The sequence below is a fragment of the Raphanus sativus genome, chromosome 2, assembly GCF_000801105.2.
Source record: "Raphanus sativus cultivar WK10039 chromosome 2, ASM80110v3, whole genome shotgun sequence".
NCBI classification, from domain to species: domain Eukaryota; kingdom Viridiplantae; phylum Streptophyta; class Magnoliopsida; order Brassicales; family Brassicaceae; genus Raphanus; species Raphanus sativus.
Window position 1 is genome coordinate 34,083,569 of NC_079512.1, and position 18,216 is coordinate 34,101,784.

Sequence of the window (18,216 nt, forward strand, 5' to 3'; positions counted from 1 at the left end):
AGACTGCTCCGCCACCGTCGATTTCATCAAAGGAGTTTCTAGGGTTTTGGGGGTTGGTGTTGTGAACATCGGAAGCCGTGGTTTCAGTACTATATCATGTGAGATCAACGAAGCTCGGAAGTTAAGAAGAAGAGGTAAAGTAGGTTTGTAGTGTTATGTGTAATAGATATTGCAGTGCTTATGGAATTAATGGTTTTGTTTTATTTTTAATTTGTGTTGCAGCTAAATCTCATGATTTCCTACAAAGATCGAGGGTTACTACATAGGACTGGAGAGGCTCTGTCGGGAGAGACTATCAAAAAGCAACACAATCATTTCCGTCGCCGGCGAATTACTCTCACTGGAAAATAAATGTAAACTTCTTAATCGCTTTGCTTGAGAGAGTCTACGCGAAGTCTTCGTCGGAGGGATTTAGATTTTTATTTTTTTTTTACAAATAAAAAAATTAAGGCTTTTTTTTGTTGTTCCTCTTAACAGATTTTGAAGAATGAAGAGTAACTTAGACGACAACAACGATGAAAAGCAGCCTGAGCGAAAGCGCCCTGCTCTTGCTAGGTTTGTTAGTATTCATTCATTCATCTTCTTTGATTTTTTTTAGATAGAAAAAATTATGTTCTATCAGATTACCTCTTTTTCTGTTGGTGCAGTGTGATTGTTGAGGCGATGAAAGTTGACAGCTTGCAGAAGCTCTGCTCCTCTCTGGAACCTATCCTCCGCAGAGTTGTATGTTCTGTTTTTTTTTTTCTTTGCTTTTCTCTTAATTGCTTTGTTTTACCAAGTATTCTTGGTTTTCTTTGTTCTTTTAAGCTATTTTTAGGTATGAATCAGTTTTGTTTTGTTAAGGCCTTTGGTATGTCTATTTGTTTGGTGTAGGTGAGTGAGGAAGTGGAACGTGCTTTGGCTAAGTTCATCACGTCTAGGCTATGGTCAAAATATATAGTGCCTCTTCAGAGAAAATAATACGGAAGTCTGAGAAACTCTTAAGAGAGAAAAGAAGTGAAGGTACACATCCAATTTGGATCTTGAAGAAGAATTCTAGCTCTCTCCGGTAATGTTACCTCTTAAGTTAATCAAAGCTTTCGGATTAACTGCGTATGTGAAACGATTCTCTGTTTCCGTTTGATATGCTTCAAAAAGATTCAAGAGCATAACATTGATGCCTTATGTGTTTATATGATTAGGTGATATTTGTGGGGGTACAGGAAAATGTAAAACTGTTACGGTTTGTCACTCCCTCTTTCCCAACATTTATTTGTAATGTAGTTTGGTTTTGGTGGTGCCTCCTGTTTGCAAACAGGTGGAAGGTTTGCTTGGTCAGTTTAGGTACAGGTTTACCAAACAACAAAGGACTCATTAGAAGGCCTGGTGCAGTGAGCTACTCGACACAATGTACAATGGTCGTCTTCTTCCCAATTCTTGAGCCAGTATATAGTACATGTCCTCATTTCATCTCCACATAAGATAATTGGTCTGTTTTGACTGGGAAAAATGAACTACTTATTCTCTCAGAGCAGTGGCAATAGTTATGATTATAGAAGAGGAAGAAAAGTAATACGTCATCGATGCATGGGAAGCTATAGGAGAATGAAATGCTAGAACATGTTTTTGTAATGGTTCTAGCTCTGTGTTGTTAATTCTTTATAAACCTAATAGCTTTCTTCTTCTTTAGAGTCTTGACAACGATACAAACATCAGGCGTATGTTGGCCTCTTGAACGTTCTCAATTCTATATTTTTCACTTTTGATATGGGTGACTGAAACTTTTCTTTCGATGTTTATACAATGAGAGATACTCAGACACACCAAGTACATGACAAGCTACTAAGAGTAAAAGTATATTCATAATCATAAAAGTATATTCATAATCAATAGATATTATAATATGTGAATATGTGAATGTGGGTTAACCCTTTTTACTGATGTTAACCTCATCAAAATAAGTTGTCTAAAAATTTGACACTATAATTTTTAAAAATTTATTAAATACTCTTATATTCCTTAACATCTTATTCTATTAACTAAAATTATTTATAAAATATTTAGTAACCCAAAAGTTCGTTTTAATCAATAGTTTAATTACAATCTACAAAAAAAACCATCAATGTAAATTTATTTTAGCACACAATACATAATATCATTTAAAATACATATACTTCAGAAAATGATAAAAACGATTTTTAGTGATTTTGTGTCTACGCGGTTTATCAAATGCAAATAAAAGCGTAAAGCTTATGAAATAATTACAAAATTTTATCAGAAGCTCAAAATTAGAAAATTAAAATAATAAAGGAAAATATAATCAAATAGTAATACATAATAGATTTTTTTTTTTTACGAAAATAATATTACAATAAAATTTAATAGATAATAAGAAATCAAAATAATTGTTACGAAAAATAGAATAAAATACAGAAAAGTACAAAAATAAAAATGTATTTTTTATATAAAAGAGATATGTTAAGTTATTGTAACTAAATAGATGTAGAATGTATTTTAAATATTTATGTCAAGAATTCTAAGAAACTATAAACATAGATCCACAACTGTGTAAAAAATAAAAAATATAGTTATATAATCGAATACGAGACATACGGTATCAAATAATATAAGAGAATGAATAAAACTAGATAACTTCAATTAAACAAACAAATCAAAAATTCTATACCATTAAAATAGAAACAGAATAAAACTTCAAATAAACAATCTTATTCATTGTAAGGAGAAATTTAGTTAATTGTAATGAGAATGAGATTGAATCAAGAATAAAAATCAATTTAAATAATAATTCATACTAATATAAAAAAACTTTTTAAAATAAAAAACCAATATTAAACAAAAATCAAAAATATTTATTCTAACTATTTAAATTATTATTCCGCCCGTAGGGCGGGCCGACCCTAGTAACTACATAGACTTGAGTTTGGTTAGGACGACATGACAAGAGTCTAATGAGAAAAGATTCTCTATTTTTCTTTTATACATCTGAAGGTTGCAGACCTTGCTTTTTTTTTTCTGCTTACACTGGGTTTTTGGGTCCACTCTTTTTCTTGTCCTTTGTTTCTAAGGTTACTAGTGTCGGGATGAACACCCAGTGGAGGATGCCGATGGCTTCTATTCCACTATATACTGGTAAAGAGACACCATTGCAGGTACATTTTATTGGTGACTGGCCCTTTTATATTTTCTTGTTGCAGTTCTTTATTCACCTGTAAGTCACTTCTACTAGGTGTACCTGAACCGAGTTGTAACTGTATTTGGCCTAGTCAGTATCTCGGTTGCTTTGGTTGTTTCTCTTATCGTGTCATTCCTGTAAGTTTGTCTCTACACCAAGATTTATTTCTGTTATTTCGTCATAAGTCCTACTGCTCGATTCTTATCTTTAAGAAACCTTTCACGCCCAGATACTTCATGGGACGAAATAAAGATGTTAGTCCGATGTTTGATGCTGGGAAAACTACGTTAGATGAAAAAATAGACATGGTGATTAAATTTATAATTTTGGGGGTAAGTATAAAGTAAGCATATGACAACTATATTTTACCTTTCATATTTTATTATTTGGTTGATCTTTATGTTTATCTTTGTAGGTTACCATTGTAGTCGCAGCAGTGCCTGAAGGACTGCCACTAGCTGTTACCTTGAAGTAAGGCTTTTCAGACATTTGCTACTTGACAAACTCTGTACTTTTGAATGGCTTTATATATTATGGTTGCCTGCCTACCAGTCAATTTCTATTAACCGTCTGTAGACTATCTGCATCTTTTATCCTCGAGCATGCAAAACCTAATTGACTTCCTACAACTTTCTTCTAGCAGTTTCAACAACTGATTTTCTGTTTGTGTAATTGATGCCATACTCTGGAAATAGCATTGCCCATATGTCGAGAAAACTTGGAGGAGAGATAGCTTTGGTACGCAACTCGTAGATGACTACTTTTGTCATACTTTTAATAACGCACTAATAATCTCACGCGATGTTCAGGTACAAAAGCTCTCTGCCTGTGAAGCGATGGGGTCTGCAACAACTGTTGTATGCCACAAAACCGGGATTTTAACCTTAAATCAGGCAATTTGCTATCTAATCTTTTTCTTTTTTCAAATCATACTTAGTTGCTTTATTAACGCTTTGTGTCATTGTTTCTTCACAACTTAATAAATTACTCATGGTTTAAGAAATTGAGTTAGTTTCTCCTTGTTTACACAGATTTCCTAGTGTCTGTTCTTATTAAACTTGTGTTCCTTATCATAAGACATTCATTTTCTTTTGAGCAGATGGAGGTTGTTGATGTTTGTGCCGGGGGATTAGGAACGCAGAATTTGGATACTATGGCTGAGTTGTCTCCCCTTCTGATCTCGTTGATCACCGAAGGAATTGCCCTGAACACGAATGGGAGTGTATATCATCCTGAGGTACAGTCATATTGTCAAGTTTTATATAGGTCGGTCCCAGTTCCTGCTTTAAATCTTGATGAGTCAGCCTTGATTGATTAAAATCAGGGATGGCCTGAACCAGAGGTCTTTGGATCAGCAACAGAACGTGCCATTCTTAAATTCGGTGTCAAGGTGGGGCTTGTTTCTTATAAATTTTAGTAGTTATCTCAAACGTAGTTTTAGCCATATGATTGTAGAACTAATCAACTGTTTTGAACTCATTTTTGCAGTTGGGGATGAATTTTGATGAAGTGAAGTCAAGATCAACAATTTTTCGCATTTCGCCTTTCAATTCAAGCAGAAAACGTAGAGGTGTTGCAGTCCAATTGGTAATGTAACCTGATTTCTTTTTCTTGCTAACTAATCCAACCTTCCTACCTTCTATGTGGTAGAACTGTTTTCATATGTTCGGTTTTGATTCAACTTTTTTAACGGTTTCATGTGTATATGAGCTATACCCCGTTTGTCTGATCCTTTTTTCTTGCTAATACACCTTTAGCATGATTCTCAAGCCCGTGTTCATTGGAAAGGTGCTGCCAAGACTATTCTAGCTTCTTGCCAGTCGTATATGGACAAGGACAAGATAGCATCTATGGACCAAGAAAAAGTAATTAATTTAACTGAAATAAAACCATACACTATATTACTATATTACTATATTATAATCATAAAGATAATTATAGAAACTACATAAGGATGCCTCTAGTGATCTTGAATTGTATTCTTCATTTTTTTTTCCTCAGATATTTCATTTTGAAAAAACCATTGATGACATGGCCAAAAAAGGATTGCGCTGTGCTGCCCTTGCCTACCGAACTTATCCTGAAGAAGATATTCTTAGGGACGAAGCATTCCCATACATACATGAAAGCAACCTCGTGCTATCGGCTATCATTGGTATAAAGGTAAAATTTTGCTTTTCAACATGTTAAACTTCTAATATTTGCTATCTATCCCTGCAATCTAGAAACTTATCTTCACTTTTAACAAATGGATAAAATGTGTGCAGGATTCTTGCCGGCCAGGCATAAGACAGGCAATCCAAGAATGTCGTAATGCTGGAGTAAAGGTGGCATGTTTATTTTGCAGATTTCTATACCACTTTTTTTCCTATTATATCTCTCATGATGACATACTTGACCCAGACCCACTAAGATCAAAATTATTTCTACAAGCCGATATGTTAATCGTATTTTATCTGTATCATAGGTGTGCATGGTGACAGGCGACGACCTTCTGACTGCCAAAGCAATAGCGACTGAGTGCGGGATACTGACAGACGAGCCTGCGGATACAGCAATATTAGCAAAGGACTTTGCTTCCATGTCCGAAGCACAAAGAGAAAAAATCGCTGAAAATATTGTAGTGCGTATAATTATGTTCTTACTTACCCTTTTATTATTTACTGAGAATTTGCAGCGGATTTATACATGCTTGATAACTAAAAAACCTTACTTCTTTTGATAGGTGATGGGTCGATCTTCTCCTGATGTAAACCTTCTTCTACTTGAAGCACTGAGTAAGAAGGGACAGGTGGTTGCAGCAACTGGAAAGGGAATCCGCGATGCTCCGAGTCTGCGCCAGGTCCTTAAAAATTCTAATTTGGTCTTTGAAACTCTCAAAACACTCAAAATGATATCTTCCCTATGACTGCTATAGTTATTGTTGATTTGACCATTGACTGCAGGCGGATATCAGTCTTGCGATGGGCATTGGAGGGACTTCAATTGTTAAAGAATGCTCTGATATCATTGTGTTGGATGACAGTTTTGCTTCGATTCTCACGGTTGGTGAAATATCATGCATCAATTTAGCTGAGATCATATTTGAAAATGGTTGCAACTGAAAAAGAGTGTATTTGTTTTAAGGTCATCCAATGGGGACGATCTTTATATACAAATGTTCAAAGGTTTGTCCAGTTCCGGCTAACAGTCAGCGCATCAGCTCTAATCATCTGTGTTGTTGTGGCGATTCATTCTCATGAAATTCCCCTAAATGTTGCGCAGGTAATTTTCAGTCTCTGTATCCTGAAGAACTCATTCTTTCTTTCTTCCTCATCAAGATACTTTCCATTTCTATATGCAGCTTCTATGGATTAATCTTCTCGTTTGTACTTTTGGAGCATGGGCCTTGGCATCAGAACCACCAATTGACAACTTAATGCGAAGGCCTCCGATTCGTAAAGGGTATGAAAAACGTTCCATAAATGATATTTCAGTGGAGAGATTCCTTTACTACTACCATATATGGTGACTGCATGACCATAGCAAACGTTCTTTGAGCTTTCTGCAATTCTAAAAACCTGTTTATTCTCAATAGGTTACAGTTCTGATTTATGCAGTGGAGCGATCATTTGGTTCTGCTCCTCTGTATGTGAATTTCTGAACTGGATGTAGAGAAGAAATTTCCTATAAGTAGCCGAACCAAGTTATTCTCTTGTTAGCCCATAGCATGATTGGAAAATTGAACTTTTGGCAAAAGCATTTCATCACAATATTTTTCTCTGCTTCTGTTTCCCTTTCGTCATATATAAGATATGCAGTTTGATGGTACTCCCTTTGCTATTTCAGAGAACCCTTTATAACCAAACTCATGAGGGCGAAGTTCATTCTACAGGTATATAAGCTTCATCTTTCCATTAATACTAGTGATTGATTTTTCATATATCTCAGTTAAATAAATACAATTGCAAAGGTGAATTTACACAAAGATATTTAGTTTTCCACCTTTATTTGTTGCAATCATATCATGACCTTGTTCTGGGTAACATCGTCTTAAGTGTGCTTTTCCAGGTTGCTTACCAAGTGACTGCATTGCTTTGCATAAACTTTCTTGAGAGTATACTGAAACTGGAGAACAAAAGTCTAGATGATGCTAACAAAGTCAAGAACACAGTTATATTCAATTGCTTTGTCTTCTGCCAAGTAATCTCTCTCACCTCTTTATATGATCTCTCAACACCATCCTGTATTTGATTGGTGAGTGCTTCACGTTTGTTGGTATCACGGTCTGAATTTGTGCAGGTATTTAACGAGATTGAATGCCGAACTCCATACCAAGGAAACATATACAGAGGGATCCTAAAGAACCATTTGTTCCTTGGAACAATTGCTATAACTGTTATTCTTCAGGTAGTCCTTTATGCATGAACTGATATTTGTAACAGTTGTTCTATCTTTCATGCTGAACACTCCTTAATCTCCATGCTTGCTTTTGTTGTTTCGATCAGGTAATCGTGATAGAATGCTTCGGCATATTCTTTTCCACAGTCAGGCTTAACCGGAAGCAGTGGCTGATCTCCATTGGAATCGGTCTTTTCAGGTACAACCGCTTCACAGAAAAGAATCAATATCATCTGAATTGGCGAGACCTTAACTCTGTTTTCTGTGTTTTTGGACAGTCAAGTCGCTAATCGCTTTCCTTTCCAAGCTTTTCCTTATCTTCGGAACTAAGATTCTTCTTAAACATATAGTGTAAGCATTACGTTACTCTTTGACATCTAAATACGCTATGTATGTATGAACTACGCAAGAAGTCATTTATTCACAGCCTTTGTGTTTGGTTTCAGGTTTGGATACTTCTCTCCACTGGTGATACTTTCAAATCAGCGATCTAAATAGTAGTTTTTCGATTTTGTAAAATAGTCAAAGAAAAAAAAAGACAGAGGTGCATTTGTGTTACAAGACGTTTCCAAATATATAATCTTCATTTGTGTTATCAGATCAGTGGCATGAATCGCTTTAGAGTATATAATCTTAACTTTAATCTTGTTTTCTTTCTTGGATAGCAAGAAACAACCTTTAGAGAAACCATCTTTAGAGAGAGTTTATAAGTTTCTTTAATGACGTCTTTTTTCTCTATAAATAAGTATGTTAGAAGCCTCTAATCCAATGGTTTAGTGTAGACAAAGCTTGCAGTTCGATTTCTGAATTGTTACATAAACTATATAGATGCAACCTTATTGGGGAAAGAGCTTAGCATGATGTAAGAAACCGTATATCTGAGGACTGAGCTTAGCATGATGTAAGAAACCCGTGTATAGTCCCATGTATTGGGGAAAGAGCTATCCTTCATGGTGTTGGAACTTTTTATTGATTGCATGCGGTGCATATATATTGTTAGACTCGTCCTGTCCTTAGTAGATTATCATTTGTCAAACAAGTATATCACAAAATTTCGTTACTTAATATACTCCAAGTTGGCCATATTGAATCTTTGACGTGTGTAGAACAAACACTAACCTTTTTGGTGAAACATTATTAAAACAATAATACATCATGTATATTCCTTTGGACCAGTCAAGTTGACAATGTATCCATCTTTAAACTATGCACGTCTTCTAAAACGAAACATTCTCTTTGTCAACGTCTGGTCCCTAAATTTATATATAAATATGCATGTTACGGGCGCTAAGAATATCATCACCAATACTTGGAAGAAACATTCATTGGAGAGAGGCAAAGAAGAGCTCATCATTTCGAAAATGAGGTCAATCACAGCTTTGTTTTTCCTGTTCTGCTTCCTTGCTCCCTCTGCTTTGGCCCAGCTCCGGTTGGGGTTCTACGGCCGATCATGCCCACGAGCTGAATCTATCGTTGCTAATGTTGTTGCCAACCGTTTCCGCCGTGACCGTAGCATTACTGCAGCTTTGCTTCGTATGCAGTTTCATGATTGCTTTGTTAGGGTTAGTACGCTTCTCCTTATGTGTGTTTGTGTGTGTGTGTATATCATGGTCTAACTAATATATCTTGACGTAACACTGACCAATCAAATATTGTTTGGTATATGATTAGGGTTGTGATGCTTCCCTCTTGATCGACCCAAGACCCGGAAGGCCATCAGAGAAAAGCACCGGGCCAAATGCAAGCGTGAGAGGCTACGAGATCATTGATGAGGCTAAGAGACTTCTCGAGGCTGCGTGCCCTCGAACTGTCTCATGCTCAGACATTGTAACTCTAGCCACCAGAGACTCGGTCGCGTTAGCTGGTGGTCCAAGGTTCTCCGTACCAACAGGAAGACGTGATGGATTAAGGTCAAGCCCCAATGATGTGAACTTGCCCGGACCAACAATTCCAGTGGGTGCATCCATCCAATTATTTGCAGCTCAAGGTATGAATACGAACGACATGGTTACACTTATTGGTGGTGGCCACAGCGTTGGTGTTGCACATTGTAGTCTCATCCAAGATAGACTCGCTGATCCCGCTATGGACCGGTCATTAAATGCTAGGTACGTTATATACATGTTATGATAAAAGTGTTATGCTCAATTTTTAAAAATATTATTTTTCTTCTATAACATGCATTTTAAGCGAGCATATATATATGTGATGCATCTGACCCAATAATACATCTCTTAAGGTTGAGGAACACGTGCCGTGCTCCAAATGACCCATCTGTGTTCTTGGACCAAAGGACTCCGTTCATCGTGGACAACGCTATCTACGGAGAGATCCGAAGACAGAGAGGAGTCATGAGGATTGATCAAAACATGGGTCTTGACAGATCAACCCGTGGAATTGTTTCGAGTTTTGCACAAAACAATGCACTCTTTAGAAATAGATTTGCTCAAGCGATGGTGAAAATGGGAACCATTAAGGTTCTTACCGGACGTTCTGGAGAGATTAGAAGAAACTGCAGAGTCTTCAACAACGGACGTTGATTCTATACTCTGTTTTGACCATTGTTTATCGTGACGCTTGTTTTTTTTGGGTTTCCTCTCTTTTGTTTTTAATAATCCACCGAATGTTTTTTATTTGCTATCATATATTTTTCTTTCCTCGAAATGATGTGTAATCGCATTTTGTACTTTCTTTGTTATTTAATTTCTTATGTTATCCTATTGGGTGTATTTTATGTGGTTTTATTTTTTGTTCGTTGTTCTTTTATAATTTAATCATTATTAGTTAACTTTTTTTAACACCATTATTAGTTAACTAAACATTTATAACCCATAATAGATATGATAGAAAACGAAACTACTACAAAATAAAAAAACGAAACTACTACACGATTAGGTATATAGTAAGGGTTTGGATCAAATAGTTCAATCAAAGATAAGCATAGGCAACGAAACAAGTGAGATGCATAATCTAAGCACAATTCGGATGTACGTACCAAGGTACCACTAATTTCAGACTAATTACCTCATCAAGGCTTAGATCGCTTTTGCTAATCATCGAAAGTTACAAACTCCCATTTGTACAATAATCAAATGATAAGCAAAGTATAAACAATAAAGTCCAATAATCTGTTCGAACATCCTTTAGTGGCGAAAATAAAACTATTCGTTTAGTTTGAGTTGATCCTTTTCATTTAACAAATATGAGTACATAAAACTGCCTTTACGATCTACAACTTGTTTTGTTTCTTGCATAGCAATAACCAGTCATTGCAGAATTTTCGTTCTTTCCTCTTCTACAAGAAATCCACGGAACTTTGCATATTGTTCAAAATGTATTCCAAGCTGGCCCTGATCTGTCTTTTGACGTGTGGAAGACGATATGTAACATTTTTCGGAAACATTTATAAAAGCACAACTACATATTCAATGTATTCCTTTGGACCATCAACTGCTGATATTGTATCTACCTTTACCATATGCACGTAATCAAATGAGACATATTCTCTAGACTGTGATTTGCTCAAGCAACGGACGTGATTAATGTCTTTTTTTCTACAATGTACTATTCATGGACATTGTAGAATCCCATTTTTTGTCTTTGTTACTTTTCAAATATCAACTATATCATCTACGGAAATAATCTGGAAACAAAAATGGTCTTGTTTGGTTTTATTGAACTTACTCGTTGACGGACAGATCATTAAGTGATTTGCCAAGCAATTGTTCCTAGTTGTTCTATGAGGAAGATAGTTTCCGTTTCAGGATCTCATTCTCTTTTCTCAGTTTCATTAGCTTCTGCTTCAATGTCTCGAACTGTATGAAGTTGTATCGTTCGGCTTTTTAGCTACTGTCGTTCTACTTATAACCACTGCAAAGAATATAAAGGGACCAGCAATTAGTTTTTTTTTTCAATACTCTGACTGAAGAACTTATGTGAACTCTTAGCTTAAAAACAGCAAAGGGAATAAAATAGCATTGAGACATTTAATGTAAAACAGAAATGTATTATGCAAAATATGTTTGGTTTCAGTCGATTACACAAAGAATCCGACAGAATCAACTGGATTTGGTCAACCATAGCACTGCATGGATTTTTTTAGCATATGTATAGTTTCCTGCACATGCTTCGTTGCTGTTTTATACCCTTGGTGAACATATCTGTGAACATATCTTTCTGCTTATGTGTATCTGAAGGGACATGAAAATGACATTAATTATGCAAGAACATGTGGAACTTCGGTTCTGTCCTCTATCTCTAATTATCTTGTTGTTTTAAACAAACTGACAATGTAGTATACGGAAAGTCTTCCTTTTTCAATGCAACGAATACTACTTAAACATCATTTTGTTGTCTATACGCAACTCAACTTGTATAACTGTTGGAATCCACGAATCAGGTTGAGAGTCCTAACTAGTTTTTGTTTCCTTGGGTCCGTGTCTTCTCAGACACTCCTCATGTCAGGTAGTCATTTTTTTGTGGATAATCAAAACTATTCACAATAATCTATTATCATAATATTGCGATGTTGCTTTGTTAGAATTCCACGTAGGTTCCTGCCTTCAATCAATCTGGAATGGTTTCAATTGACCAATAAAACATAATACTACATAACAACATACATATTTCATTCTAGTCAAAAAGCATACATATTTCATTATGTTGTAGTAGTACTATGTTTTATTGTTCTACAACAACATACTGCAGATAGTATGTATATACAGCCAAATGAGATATAAATCTTTTCTGCCTAACTTTTACTGTTCTAAATTCGAAATAACTTTTTAAAGTTCAACATTGCTGTCAAGTAGTTAATCATATATCTGGATGATATAATAATAAAAGATTTATTATACGTCGTCTTACAAGCAAGATATACTTTCAAAGTGCAAGTAGCAAATAAACAACGGGTAATCAATTAATTAACTATTATGGACTAAGAGAACAGATAAACAGCTAAGCTATAAGCATAGAATATGAATTTTAAATGTATAAGCTCTCTCTCATATCAAGTACTAAACTATAATTTTAGAAGTGGTCGTTAATATTAAAAACTTACGGTCAACTTCCGTCGCGGTTGAAGAAAAATATGTCATATTTAAAATGGATTATTCTCGAGGCGGAACACACTGCGGTCCAGTGTTTAGATCATTATTAGATTACAACAAATGAAAAAAGTTTGTATATACGCAATTAGGCAGTTAGAGAGAAAAGAATGTTTTGGGATAGACACAACAACAATATTTGCAAAGTTTTCAAAGAAAGAAAACACTAAATTGGAACTTTTCCAATGTGCCGAGCGGCGGATTTTGTGGGCAGCATCTAACCCATTACCCACCTCACTGCTTTTTGTTTTGTACACAAAGTTATAAAGAAAAAACAAAACTAGAATCAAAAGAATAATTATTTAGTGATAGTTTTATATATTTATGTGGTGTAGTTACAAGTTCATTTGTACGTTTCTAGTTTTTGGGCTGTAGCCTGTAGTGTATATTGAATTGTATGTTTCTAGCTTTTGGGTTGTAGTATATATTGATGAATTGATCGTTAGAGTTGTATCTCACATACAAAATTCATTCCAACTTTTACCACAAAAGAAAAAAACCATTCCAAAAACAAATCCACTAATATTGATGATAAAAATCCAAACGGGAAAGGATATGAAGATCATTAAAAGCAACATCCTAATAATCCATCGTGTCGAACGCCCACCACATCGTCGAACCGTTTTACGCAAGTCCGCCTCACAAGCTCTATAGAGCTGAAATCTGAAGATGAAAACAAAAGAAACTCAGCATAAATAGACACGTGAATCTCCATGCATGATGAGGTCGAAATAAGAAAGGGCTACAAAAGAGGGTGTGGGTTAACTGGTCAAGGAGAGACACTTTCGGCATATAACCTTACAGATTACTTCTACCACTATTCCCTTTTTCAACCGTTTCAACCGCTATTCATCTTTGACTACTTATATATTTAGAAGAAAAATATTAAATTAACGGTATCTCAATTCCTAAACCTTTTAAAAAAATCCCGACTAATTCCTAAAAAGGTACAGCCTACATATATATTATCTTTATACTTTTTGGCTACATGTAAAACTAATAATTTCATATTAAAGGAGAATTGATATATGGCCTAAACCACGTAATAACTCTTCTTCCAGTTAAAACTACTAGTCCACCGAAATGTGGTTAAAGACGGCTTACAGATCTCTTCATCAAATTTAATAATTTTTCATATTATTTTCCTTTACATTATCACTTCAGTTCTGTAATATTTAGATGAGATTATTGGCCTCCATCAAATGGCATTGATAATATGACCACTTAGAAAAATGCAGCTCGATAAAGATGTATGATTTAAAAGTTCAAATATATATATACAATAAGGTTATGAAATTACAATCTCTCTTTTGAAAATAACTATTGGTCCCGGAATTTGAGACTAAGGAGAAGTATTCAACTGAGAATTTTAGGTGATTTATATTAAAAATGATAAATCCATTTTTATCTAAATATGAATTGCAAAAATTTATTTAAAATTCAGTGTTATTTAATTTGACATTTTATAATATACTCTAAAATATATTGTTATTGAAAATATTTTTGAATTTTGGAGTTTTAAATATTTTAAGTGATTTTAGAATATTTGGATATAATTTCTTAATTAAATAAATTAAAACTCAAATATCATAGTCTTAGATTATATTCTAGAATTGTTTAAAAAAATCAGTTAAATCTCTGTAATTTATTGAAATCATCTAAAATTTTATTAAAAAATCAAATCAGCTCAAATTTAAGATCGAATATACCTCTCTAAATAATATAATTTCAACTTTCAAAATTTTGACGTTATTCGCAGAGACAAAAAAGATGTAAAAGGTAAGACGATTAGTTCCTTCCGAGCAATATATATAAGAAGATTATCTTCTACAGAAAACATAAACCGCCGTAGTACTATAAAAACTGAGCCGGGATATACATATTTTTAGGGCAACTGTTCTATTTAAAATATATAAAATACCATAAAAAGTCGTCAAGTCTATAGTGCGATCAAACTATTATTTACAAAACCTAAATAAAGTAACTCATAAATACATTTTATAAGATAAAAATATTATCCTCAATGAGTATTATACGTATGAGCCAATAATATAATCAATTTGTAGATAATACAATATACTGACAGATTACAATGAAATAAAACAATAAACTAGTATCAAATAAATAAACTAGTATCAAATCTGTTGACAAAATCTAAAATGACTGGTTGTGAGATAACTAATTTATATGGATTTTAAAGAAAACAAGGTAGATTAATTGTGGCTGATATTGTTGGTTGGTGTACGTGGTATATAGATGGTGCAAATGCATTATGCATACATGTATTTGTAGTAGTACAGTGGTAGTAGACGATGCAGTTATGTGCTGCATAATCTTAAGGTTGGCTAAATATCTGCCGAAATCTTCTCTATATCCTGGGAATTGTACATCAATCCATAATTACGTGACACATTTATTTTATTTTTTTTGACAAAAAAATTAGAGAATAAGCCCAAGTTTATGAAGTCAAGCCTAAGACCCATGTATGTGACACATTTATTTTGATTAACTTAAAACCCCATATTGCATGTTATTTTTTTTTCTGTAACACCCCCATATTGCATGTTAATTAATCAAATTTATCTAATATTTAGTTTTATTTTACAAACCGCCTAGTTTACTAAACTTGCCAATTAAAAACACTTAGACGGTGCAGAGAGAACCACCTTAGATATGTTTATTTTCTTCTTAGAATGTATGCTTCTTTAAAACAAACGAAGAAAATCAGGTGGCGACTTGCGAGATTCGCGGATTACTCAAAAAAAAAACGAAAAGTCAACCCTTTTGAAAAGTTGACTTATTCAAATTACTGACGTGGCGTACAGCTACTACGGGACTATACCTTAACGTCCCTTCTCGGACGTATCTTTTTTCTTTCTCTAATGTATTTTCGTACATCTATCATGAAACATTATTAATAATTCACCAAAACAAATTCGCATAACGATAAGTATTATAATGTCGTAAAAATGGATGACAAAAGCTCTAACAGATCGATATCGTCCTAACATATCCTTTAGCATTATGTTTTTGTGTCCAGTACACACTCTTTTATGTCTTAAAACATGTATATTCTATCTGCAGTACCTATTTTTGTAGTTGGATTGTTAATTCGAGCAGATAGCAAATCGAGTCTTAGCAAAACAATTTTTCTAAACGATTTTCTAAAACACGATCTTTAAAAAAAATCTAACTTTAGTGTTTAAAAATTAGCTTAGGCATCCAGCTAATAAATAGTCTCTTATAAAATGCTTAATTACCCCATATCAATTTCTTATGAAAACTCTGTTCAAAAAAAAAAAAATTTCTTATGAAAATAGTTATCAAAGCTTAAAAATTGTCTTTAAATTCCCAATTCTTCCGAACTATTGTTACGATTTTCAATTATCAAATTTAATGATCCACTGAAATTAAATACAAATCGTCAGAAAAATAGATAAGCAAGATACATTTTTAGTTGCTAGAGCACATTTATACTATTAAAAGAAAAGCAGTTTTGAAAAGTCGACTTATACAAGTTGTTTTGGACCCTTTTATTTTTTTGTCCAACCTATTACATATAACAAAATCTTATAACTAACCTCTTTTATAGCAATTTAATAAGATTCTCCTTCATTTAAATAAAGCCTATTACTGTTATTGACTTTAAATGTTACTATAATTTAAACCGTTGACTTCTAACATTTTAAATATGTGCGTAAGAAATATTTGTATAAACCTAATGTTTATATAATTTTTTTGTATCGAATGATGGTGTGAAATTAATTTAAAACAACATTATATCTCATCTATACTATTAAAAGGAAATCACTACCAAAAATTTTACTTAAAAAAATTGTTGAATCCTTTCACTAACTAATTATTTTTCGTCTAACTATTTGAAAAATTGATTTGCGGATGCGGGTTATGAGTTTTTTTATGCAGGCTTAGTATGAGTTGGTGGATTTTGGATCGCGGCTATCCGTCGATCCGCAAATTATTTTTAAAAAATAAAAATTTAAAAGTAAATACTTTTTTAAATACAAGAATTTAAAAATAATAATTTAAAATTTAAGTCACGTATAATTTTTTATTATAAATATACTTTTATAGTAATTAAATTAAATAATAATTTTTAAAATATGTATATAACCCACGGATAACCACAAAATTAAATGGAACGGATGCATGTACAATATTATTTGTTTGTAGGTTGTGCGGATCATATTTTTAACCAAAACAAAATTGAAAGTCCACGGGTTGGCGGGTCAGCGGGGCGAGTTCGACCCGCAATTCAACCTTAACCGTGCGTATACCGGATCAATTTTTAAATTACAATATATTTTAATCTAAATTTATACACAAATATGATTACAAAAATACAAATATAATAAAAAAGAACAAATAAAAAAAAAAAATTAAAATAAAAGAATATACCCGCCCTTTTAAAGACGGGTCAAAATCTAGTTATTTTCTTATAATTACAATACCATAAGCTTTATAGCTAAATAAGACAGTTGCTCAAAAAAAAGCTAAATAAGACAAATATACAAAATATAAGATTGTAACTATTCTTTCTATTTGAATTTATTTGGTGTTTAAGACTTTATTTTGTTTCATAAAAGTAATATTTGTTGTTCTGTATAAAAGTTTAATGTTATTTGAGATTTGTGACTAATCACAAAATATCATTTTATTTGTTGAATTAGTTATATTTAACGATTTTTTAAACTGACTAACATAAAAAAATTTTTTAGTCCTTGTGTTTTATATTATATGTCGTTTTATCTTTTAAATTTTGTTTTATCATTAGCGGAAATTTCAATTCTACCACAATTTTAATACCGTTTTCAAATTTACCATTAATTTCATAAATATCCTTAATTTGTAATAAAATAACAGTAAGTTTTTTTTTTGGAACAAAATATCAGTAAGTTAATTTTTCAAATATTTATAGAATATATATAAACCTAATCTTAGCACCTTAATACTAAACTCTAAAAAATAATTACTAAAATTTTAACTCAAATGTTAGTATATTTTTGATTGATGGTATTTTTGAAAAGTGGTACTTAACTTGTGGTGTTTATAATAATTTATTTTTATTATAAGCATCATTTTACATTCTAAGGTAAATATTAAATATTAAATATTTTTTAGTTTTTAGTTTATTTTTAGTTTTTACCTTTTATTTTTATTCTTAGTTTATTAATTAATAAAATCAATTAAAATTAAATATATATTAAATAGATATAAAATAAAATTTTGATTATGTTGTAATACATGTGCAAAAAAATTTAAACGATGATTATAATAAAACGGAGGAAGCATGTTTTATTAAATTTGTATACCAAGTAAAATAAAACTGAGGTAGTATATAAGAACAGCCACAATAAATAGATAGTAACAACAAAATAATCAAGAGAGAGAATTTCAAGTTTTCAACGCCCTCTCTTATCATCCGTACATATCCTACATTTCAATCTTCAACTCTCTCTCTCTCTCTCTCTCTCTCTCCAATATCTTTATTGTATATAAGTAGGATATATTTTCAACTAAGTTATAACACATCTTCAAATC

The 18,216-nt window shown here is 32.8% G+C and overlaps 3 protein-coding genes across 3 annotated transcripts in view; all 3 read left to right on the plus strand.

Moving 5' to 3' along the window:
• The window catches only part of LOC108829009 (calcium-transporting ATPase 8, plasma membrane-type), a 38,950-nt gene extending 30,799 nt beyond the window's left edge, over positions 1-8,151 (plus strand). The window contains exons 12-34 of the mRNA XM_057003234.1: positions 3,066-3,149; positions 3,227-3,309; positions 3,402-3,504; positions 3,588-3,643; positions 3,868-3,910; positions 3,982-4,065; positions 4,272-4,409; positions 4,497-4,562; positions 4,661-4,759; positions 4,930-5,037; positions 5,174-5,335; positions 5,440-5,499; positions 5,640-5,795; positions 5,898-6,014; positions 6,118-6,216; positions 6,299-6,436; positions 6,516-6,616; positions 7,001-7,046; positions 7,223-7,354; positions 7,454-7,561; positions 7,660-7,751; positions 7,831-7,903; positions 7,999-8,151. Of these exons, the coding sequence (XP_056859214.1) occupies positions 3,066-3,149; positions 3,227-3,309; positions 3,402-3,504; positions 3,588-3,643; positions 3,868-3,910; positions 3,982-4,065; positions 4,272-4,409; positions 4,497-4,562; positions 4,661-4,759; positions 4,930-5,037; positions 5,174-5,335; positions 5,440-5,499; positions 5,640-5,795; positions 5,898-6,014; positions 6,118-6,216; positions 6,299-6,436; positions 6,516-6,616; positions 7,001-7,046; positions 7,223-7,354; positions 7,454-7,561; positions 7,660-7,751; positions 7,831-7,882 (2,127 nt within the window). The 3' untranslated portion in view covers positions 7,883-7,903; positions 7,999-8,151. The remainder of the gene's footprint in view (positions 1-3,065; positions 3,150-3,226; positions 3,310-3,401; positions 3,505-3,587; positions 3,644-3,867; positions 3,911-3,981; positions 4,066-4,271; positions 4,410-4,496; positions 4,563-4,660; positions 4,760-4,929; positions 5,038-5,173; positions 5,336-5,439; positions 5,500-5,639; positions 5,796-5,897; positions 6,015-6,117; positions 6,217-6,298; positions 6,437-6,515; positions 6,617-7,000; positions 7,047-7,222; positions 7,355-7,453; positions 7,562-7,659; positions 7,752-7,830; positions 7,904-7,998) is intronic.
• On the plus strand, positions 476-1,772 carry LOC130508049 (calmodulin-binding protein 60 D-like). The gene is made up of 3 exons (XM_057003233.1): positions 476-555; positions 648-723; positions 874-1,772. The coding sequence occupies exons 1-3, from the start codon at positions 488-490 to the stop codon at positions 958-960; spliced, it is 231 nt and encodes a 76-aa protein (XP_056859213.1). The 5' UTR covers positions 476-487; the 3' UTR covers positions 961-1,772.
• A 719-nt stretch (positions 8,152-8,870) lies between the features above and the next one.
• LOC130499906 (peroxidase 44) lies at positions 8,871-10,293 on the plus strand. The gene is made up of 3 exons (XM_056994405.1): positions 8,871-9,114; positions 9,224-9,660; positions 9,792-10,293. The coding sequence occupies exons 1-3, from the start codon at positions 8,914-8,916 to the stop codon at positions 10,090-10,092; spliced, it is 939 nt and encodes a 312-aa protein (XP_056850385.1). The 5' UTR covers positions 8,871-8,913; the 3' UTR covers positions 10,093-10,293.
• Positions 10,294-18,216: the final 7,923 nt, after the last annotated feature.